The sequence below is a fragment of the Rhea americana genome, unplaced genomic scaffold (genome assembly GCF_003343005.1).
Source record: "Rhea americana isolate MKP2758 unplaced genomic scaffold, rheAme1 scaffold_569, whole genome shotgun sequence".
NCBI classification, from domain to species: domain Eukaryota; kingdom Metazoa; phylum Chordata; class Aves; order Rheiformes; family Rheidae; genus Rhea; species Rhea americana.
The window spans coordinates 98,828-106,440 of record NW_028186722.1 but is presented as its reverse complement, the minus strand read 5'-3'; the positions used below and the strand labels follow the sequence as shown (position 1 = coordinate 106,440).

The 7,613-nt window shown below is 62.4% G+C and overlaps 2 protein-coding genes across 2 annotated transcripts in view; one reads left to right on the top strand and one right to left on the bottom strand.

The window, feature by feature from the left end:
- Nucleotides 1-859: 859 nt before the first annotated feature.
- On the bottom strand, nucleotides 860-7,515 carry SPEF1 (sperm flagellar and cilia associated 1). The gene is made up of 7 exons (XM_085319025.1): nucleotides 7,398-7,515; nucleotides 7,211-7,322; nucleotides 6,774-6,930; nucleotides 5,550-5,598; nucleotides 5,219-5,285; nucleotides 4,798-4,909; nucleotides 860-3,196 (listed from the first exon to the last, which is right to left on the bottom strand). The coding sequence occupies exons 1-7, from the start codon at nucleotides 7,513-7,515 to the stop codon at nucleotides 3,089-3,091; spliced, it is 723 nt and encodes a 240-aa protein (XP_085175151.1). The 3' UTR covers nucleotides 860-3,088.
- Nucleotides 7,514-7,613, top strand: part of CDC25B (cell division cycle 25B) — a 12,637-nt gene continuing 12,537 nt past the window's right edge. Inside the window, exon 1 of the mRNA XM_085319023.1 lies at nucleotides 7,514-7,600. Within this exon, the coding sequence (XP_085175149.1) occupies nucleotides 7,514-7,600 (87 nt within the window). The remainder of the gene's footprint in view (nucleotides 7,601-7,613) is intronic.

Below are 7,613 nucleotides of genomic sequence, written 5' to 3'. Positions count from 1 at the left end.
TTAAGAGCGCGCTCCCCTCTGCTCATTGGTCCGCCTCCGCCGGGGACACGCCTCCCCCACGGCTCCCATTGGCTCCTGCTCCTGAGGGCGTGGCGAGGTCGGCGCCGCGGGCGGGGTCTTCTCCGCGGGGCGGGCCCCGGCGAGGGGCGGGGTTCCCGCTGGCGGGGGGGCGTGGCCAAGGCGCGAGCGCAGCCAATGGGGAGCGGGCGCGAGGGAACGTCTCGCTTTGGGGCGGCCACGTGGGCGGTGCCTGGCGGGGGCGCGCGCGCGGCCCCACGGGGGCTGCGAGGGCACGGAGGCGGCGTGCCACGGGGCAGGAGCGGCTGCGCCCCGCGGCAGGCGGGGGGAGGCGGGGGAGCTGCCGCCTGCCGCTCGCTGCCGTCCTCGGACTCACGTCGGAGGCTTCACGTTGGCGTCAGCCAAGCGAGAGGAAGCCCCAGGTCTTGTGGTGCAGCGAGCGGATCCGAGGGTCCTTGCTGGTCGTGGCCGCCGGCGCCACGTTTTGCAGCGTTTGGCTGCCCGTGGTGCGCCCCGTGCACGGCTTCACCCCTCCGAGCACCGACGCTGCTCTGACCCGTCCAACGGGCGCCGCAGGGGAAGGGCGAGCCGAGCGTGCCACGGACGGCGGCCGGAGGACACCTGTCCCGTCCCGTCCCGTCCCGTCCCTGGCGAGGCGGCTGCCATGGGAACTTGTTGTTTCCCGTTGATTTTTCGCCACTCGGTACGTCTCAATCTCCCGGCCGCACCAGGCTGCAGTGGGCTTTTGTGCCGTGGAAAATCCCCATGAAAACACCTTCTTTGCGGTCAGAGCCTCCTCCTGAGTCTGGCGGCTTTATCTCAAAAGCAGAGAAAGGGAAAAAAAAAAAAAAAGGATGGCTGGAAAATCTCATGTGACACACACTCCTCTTTTCAGGCTTTGTTATTAAAAAATAAAAAGTGAAAACCATGGTCAAAATGGAGGTTAGGCAGGAAAATCCCCAGGGGAAATCAAAATACCCTTAACATGGGCAGTGCATCCCTTATTCCAGGGGCTCATCAGAGCGATGCTCCCGCTGCTGGCATCTGTCCCAGGGGGGCTGAGCCTCCCAGGAACCGAGACCATCATGGGACAGGGGCTCCCACCGCACCGGCATCCGTGAAGCCTTCAGTCGGCTCACTTTCCTTCGGAGCAGAGAGCCCCAGCACATCCCAGTGCTCAGGGCAGCCCGCTCCACGTCCCGGCTCTCCTGCAGCCGAGCTGGGATGCTCTGGAGGAAAACACACCCCTGCGCAGCGGCTAACGCTTGCCCTTCGCTTAAATTGAACTGGATTAGTCCCGCTGCCCTGCCCTTGGCAAGGTGCTGGTTCCTGCACTGATCCAGCAGGATTTGCCTCCCGGCTGCACGCGGAGGCTGCGCGCTCGCAGGCTCTCCCGGTCCTCGTCCAGGCGCACCAGCCTGCACACCTCGGTGCAGGCGGGATGGAGATGCTCACGGAGCATTGGGGAAGGGCCACTTTCCACCGAGGCGACCCAGACGCGTCTCCAGGGAGGGACGGAGCAGACCGGCAGGGATGGGAACGGCAGCCGGGACACATCTCCATGGGAAAACGCTGCCAGTTCCCTTCCGAAGAGCACGTCCGCCCGGCTGGGAGACAGCAGGGAAAAGCGGCGGCCTGCCTGCGCGGAGAGGAGCCGTGTCCCGTGGGGGAGCGGGGTCAGGGCTCGCTCAGCCCGGAGCGGGCGTGCGACGCGGCAAACAGGCAGGGCTGCGTCCCTGGACGGCCCCACGGCACCGGCCCGGTTCAGCTCCCGGAGCGAGGCCGGGAGGTCGTTCCCGCCGCGGCCTCGCGGGGGTCAGCGTGTCCTGCGAAACGGTCCGGCCGCAGGGCGACGGGAGCTGCAGCGCATGACGCAAAGGCGGCCCGAGGCAGCTCACAGCGCGGCGCAGCCCCTGCAGCACTGCTGTCCAGCCCACGGCCTCTCGTTGAGGGCGGCAGACGGCTCACGCGAGTTCAACGCACAAATCCCCGAGCATCTCCAACCACCGAGAGCCGCCTGGGCTGCAAACGGGGTCCCATAGCTGCTCCCAGACGCCCGCAGGGAGCCCGCCAGGCCGTGCCCTGGTGCAGAGGGGCGTTTGCAGCCACCCGGCAGAGTTCAACGGATACAGGAATGCTGCTGCGGAAATGCTCCGAATTATTGGGAGCCAGGGAGAGGTCTACTGGAGGCTGGGATCTCCCCTGCTTGCTTGGCTCTAGCAGCCCCGAGACAGAGCCGGCGTCACGCACAGGAATTAGCTTTGCAGAGCAACGCTGACCCCTCTGTACCTGCGCGCGGTCTAGCTGCTCGCGGGAGGGAGCTGCACACGCCCCGCTCGGACCTCAGGAATCTCCACTGTGTTTGGCAGAGCTGCCAGCTCTGTCTTTACCGCCTCCTCACCCCGGTGAGTCCACGCCTGTCCGGTCCCCCGGCCAGCGCCACAGGTACGTGTACGTGCCGGAGAGGCGGGACACAGCTCCGGGGCTCCTGTGCAGTGATCACGCAAGCAGCTTTGTTTGCTGCAGCACAGATTTTCTCTGAGATTACAAGCGCAATCAAGAGCTTTGGGTAACGGATTAAATCTCAGCACTTCATAACATCGCCTCCGCCAGCTCACGCCTCCCAGGCCTGGGCAGCCAGGAGATGTCCCCACGCTGCAAACCGCCGTCAGACACCAAGTCAGTTGCAACCTGCTCCCCAGGCCGCGGTAGGTGGGACCTCCTGCAGCGGCGTCTCAGCCGCTGATGCTCTCCTTAGAGGAAGGCTTCTGAACAACGACCTGGCTTTTTCATTGCAAACAGGCAAGGCAAAGAAAGGAAGAACTAAGCCAAGAGCCCCGCAGGAACCTGAGATGCCCTGAGTTGCCTCCTCACTCTGGGATCTCTGCTCTGCTGCTGCCTTTCCTGCAGCCTGAGCACCCTTGCTGCTGGCAGCCCGGCCTTCCAGCTCAGGAGGAGCTACGATGGGGGGAGAGGTGGGACGGGGGCACAGGAAAGCCCTGTCACAAGTGCCCACTGGAGAGGTCCTGAGCGAGTAGGCAGAGGAACTGCAGGGAAGGCAAGGCACTGCTCATTTCTGCTTGTGCTCGGCCTCCTGCAGGCGCTGGCTGAGGTCATCTATCCGGATGTTCTTGAGATGCACCAGCTGCTCCAGCCTTCGCACCTTCATCTGCAGGATCTGAGCAGAGAGATCGCACGTGCCTCCCCTCAGCTTGCTTTGGAAGACAGACCTATGAGCCTAAACTCACCCCCTGCACCTCTGAGCTCTGGGGAAACCACAGCCAGCTCCTGGGCCAGCCACAGCAGCGGCATCCTTGCCCTGGACAGCCCACAAAGGGCCCAGAGCCCGAGAACAGCCACTCACTCTCAGCAGTCCCACCTCTTGCTCTTCCTGAGCACTTGTGGACATGCTAAACCCCAGCCACAGCCAGAAGTGATGATGGGCAGCATGGCAGAGGGCTAGGGCATGTAGAGCCGTGCTGAGGTGGCTGTTGGGCACGTAGGAGACCTCACTGAGTAGCATCGTCTATCTTTTACTCTAGGGAAAACAGGCGTGGCAAGCTTTAGTGACAGATTTGGGATTGGGGCCTCAATTCCTGCTCCCACAATGTGCATCAAGTAAACACCCTCCCTAAAAGATCTCCCCATCCAAGGTAGCCCAGAGGATTCTTTGCTCTTTACCAAAACATCATGCCTCAAGAGACAATTTCCAGCAGAAAAGCCCTGTTTCCAGGCCATTCCCAAGACTGTGGCTTTTGCTACACTTCCCATTTCTCTTTTGCCAAGAGGGGTTTGCGCCCCCAGAGGCTCCCCTCTCTGTGGAAATGCCCATCAGCTCGTGGCAGTTCAGGGCAGCAAACTGCAGCCTGACTGGCAGTCCAGGCGGCAGAGCCAGTGAGCCAGCTTGCTGATAGTGAGACGCTGTTCCAAAAATCCCCCACTGCCAGGCTATTAAAAAAAGACTGCAGCCCAGTGACAGCCTAGAGGCCACAGAGAGTGGCCTGCACAGTGTCTAAGCAGCTGTGTTACAGGCCTGTTTTTCATCACCTTTATATATTCTTGGCTGGAAGACTTATGAGAAAGGATGAAAATCTGAAGTATTTGGGAACCACTGATTCATGTGACTGATGTAGGTGTCTGTCACAGAGATCCACGGCATGGCCAGGGGGAAGGACTGAGAGACAAAGCTGTTCACCCAGAGGCAGAGATCTGCAGGGCAGAGGGTTTACGAGGGCTTTTGCCCTGTAAATGTCATCAAAACACCCTCTGTTACAGAAGGAGACCATGGCTGCACGGATCAAACCAGGCATCCAGGTCACGCTGGGCTATCACTGAATTTCTAGCCTAGTTTGATCAGATTTTTTTTCATTAAGCACAGCACTGTAGCCAGTAGCAGCCCAGCACTGCCCTGGAGCAGCCCGGGAGGGCACTTGAACAAGATATCAGCCACGTGCACAATGGCACTGCCACCTCCAGGCTGGCACACGCCCAAGGGTGCCACGAGAACAGCGCCCAGAGTGGTCCAGGAGGCGGATGGCACTGAGCAACCTCCTGTTCAAGCTACGTTATACACCATACACTGCGGGACACTGTTGGACTAGATCTCCAGAGGTCCCTTCCAACCTCAACCGCTCTGTGATTTTGTGACTGGCAGAAAGGCAAAAGGGCACCCGGGAGTCTGTCCCTGTCTTGGTGCTGCCATCACCCCAGGGGTAGGACGAGGACAGTGCTTTGCTGCAGAGGCACAGTGGCAGGGGCCACGGTGTGTGGTGGCCTCACCTGGATGGTCTCCTGTGCCAGGAGCAGGGCCTGCTCCCTCTCTGCCAGCTGCAGGCGGAAGGCAGCGTCCCCCGAGGATGCCTGGGCATAGCTGTGGTGGCTCTTGTTCAGTCTGGGATAAGAAGGGAAATGCTGGGACAATAAAAGACCCCTGTGCAGCATTGCTCTCGGCCTACAGAGCTGCAACCAGGAGGCAAACGCCTCCCAAACCGCACAGGTCGTTCGAGCTCATGGGCAAGCTTAACCTCTCCGTGTCCAGACTCACACACCGCTGTCCCTGCAGCATAGAGCTCCCTCCAACACGAGGTCCGTCTCCCCCTGGGAACTCCCAGCCCCTCCATCCCAGAAAGTCCCTGGGAAGGGCATGTCACCACCATGAGCCTGCGGTGCCCTGCTGCACAGCACAGCCTGCAGCCCTTACCTGCCAGCCCCCGGAGACTCCTGGGGACAGCCCCCTCCCATGTGGCTCTTCACCTTTGAGGAGTAGCCTGTATAACACAGCAGTGAGCACAGGACCTGCCCAGACAGCCCTGGACCCCAGCCCTTGCGACAACCCCTTCTGGCAGAGTCTCACCAGGGCCAGGTTGGGCCAGGTTCGTTATTTGGGTACCTCAGCATGAGGCAGGGCCAGACGAGACCCTTCCCCAGGGCCTAGAGGCCAGAAAGGTTATGGCTTGGGTTACAGACCCAAGGGACCTGTAACATAGCCAAGCTGGGACCCTCGTGCCCAGTGTGCTGTGCACCAACCCCACCTGTCTCTAGGTAACTGATCCGTTCCAGCGCTGCCTGTGCGCCCAGCTCCTGCATGGAGAGGTGGGAAAACAGCCAGTGTTACTGTCCGAAGGCAGGGCTGGGGTGGGTCTGTCTGAATTCCTGCCTCTGTCATAGCCACCGCTTCCCACAGCAAAGTCCACCTCTCAGATCTGAGTACCAGAGTAACTGGCAGAGGCATTACCCGGCCTGCCCCCAAAGCTGCGGTTTTGTTATCTTTCTCTTTCAGATTGCAAAGACCAGAACAGTTGCGGGCTGCTCAAGGTTTGCCTGGGGGAGGAAAGGAGCCAGCTGCTGCTGCCAGCCCTCCCCTGGAGCTGTTGGCTCAGCATGCCCTGCCAAGCCTCACTCAATCCCAGACTATCTCCCTGCTCCTGTTCAGTGGTGTCACAAATGGAGAGCGCAGCCCGGACACTCAGGTGACTACCAGTGGGGCAGGAAGGCGTCCCACCGTGATGGAGACAGCATCCCTCTCTCCTCCCTGGCTCACAGCAGCTCCTCCAGGCTGCCTTATTCAAGGCTCCTTGTTCCCACTGCGAAGCGAGACCGGCTGCGGCGCTTCCCCGAACGGCACACGGCTGCCATCCGCGGCCGGCGAGCGAGAGCGGCCGGCCCTGACACGTGCACTGCTCCTGCTGGGGACGCTGGGGCAGCCCGGCTCTGCCCCGCTCTGCCACCTGCCCTGCCTCGGAGCACCCCCGCGGGATGGCTGCCCCACACAGAGGGGCCGGCCACGGCGGAGGCCATTGGCGTGGGATTTTCTGATGTGCCTTTATGGACACCTTCCTGCTTGGTGCTAGCGTGGCTGCTGGCCGGACCTCCTCTCGCCGGGTGGGCTGGTTACCAGCATAGCGGCAGACAGGCGTCCCTGGCTCAGCTCCCAGCCAAACATCTCCACGCTCCTTACACTCCCGCAAGGAGCCGGGAGATCACAGCAGGGTCCCCATGGAGGGGAGATGGAGGTGCACAGAGGGAAAGCAGTCCCCACAAGCAAATAGGCCTCATCTGCCCCAGTGCCTGGAGCACAGCTCAGGACTCCTGGCTCTGCTGTGATCACACCAGCCTTTCATTCCTTCCATGTTTGCAAATCTGCTCAGTGCCCTAGGGGAGCTACATGTCATCATCTCCCTCAGGCCTGCAGCGCTCAGCACCGACACGCAGGGTATGGTGCACTCGGTGCCTCCCTTCCCACAGCCCCCTCTGACCTGGTCCGGGCTGGATGCAGCTTTGCTCTGCTTCTGCTTCTCCTCTATCTTCTGCCGCAGCAGGATCAGCACCTGCTCCACCAGGCCAGGCCTGCACTGGACGATCTTCCGGATCATGTCATCCGGGATGCAGAAGTTCAGCTTACTCAGCACCTTCCTGCAAAGCAGCCGAGCCATCGCCCCAGGCGGACACCCAGCCAGGGCACCCCCAGGCCACCTCTGCCCGCACTGCGGTCACATGTGACCCCACCAGCCCGGCCCTTGGCTGAGGCACACGGACATCGCTCTGGAGGGCGGCTGAGCCCTGACCTGGCAGGCGGGGGGGACGGCGTCCGTGGGGAAGGGGTCCAGGCAGGGGGGTTGTTGGCCTGGAAGGGCCCTCGCTGATGCTTCTGGGCGGCTTGCCCCACCACAGCCCCCTCCCCATCACCCGGTACCTGTTGAGGTGGCTCCAGTTGGAGAGCTTCTGCTGCGTCGAACTGGCGGGCACGTAGCTGTGCATCTCCACCAGCTTGGGGAAATAAAACTTCACCACCTCGGCGGCCAGCACTGCGGGGCGCAGGAGCAGGGTTGGGGCGGGGAGGCCGGGGGGGCGGCGCGGCGCGGCGCGGGGCCGCGGCCCACCTGCGTCGCTGAAGTCGCGGGCCATGTTCCTCTTGGGCCGGGACAGGGGGATGGCGTCCACCCAGCGGTACAGCGCCCGCAGGCTCTCCTCGCCCGCCGCCGCCGCCGGCCCGGCCATGGGTTTCCGCCGGCGGGCCAAGAGCCACCCGCTCTTCAGCCAGGAGTTCCTCATCCACAACCACGCCGACATCGGCTTCTGCCTGGTGCTCAGCGTCC

Bases quoted from the DNA above. Each gene is read 5' to 3' on its own strand.
- SPEF1 (XM_085319025.1), bottom strand. From the start codon at position 7,515: ATGGCCGGGCCGGCGGCGGCGGCGGGCGAGGAGAGCCTGCGGGCGCTG. The intron at 7,323-7,397 runs GTGGGCCGCGGC...TGCGCCCCGCAG, and splicing joins CCGCGACTTCAGCGACGCAG to TGCTGGCCGCCGAGGTGGTG. The intron at 6,931-7,210 runs GTACCGGGTGAT...GCTGCTTTGCAG, and splicing joins AACTGGAGCCACCTCAACAG to GAAGGTGCTGAGTAAGCTGA.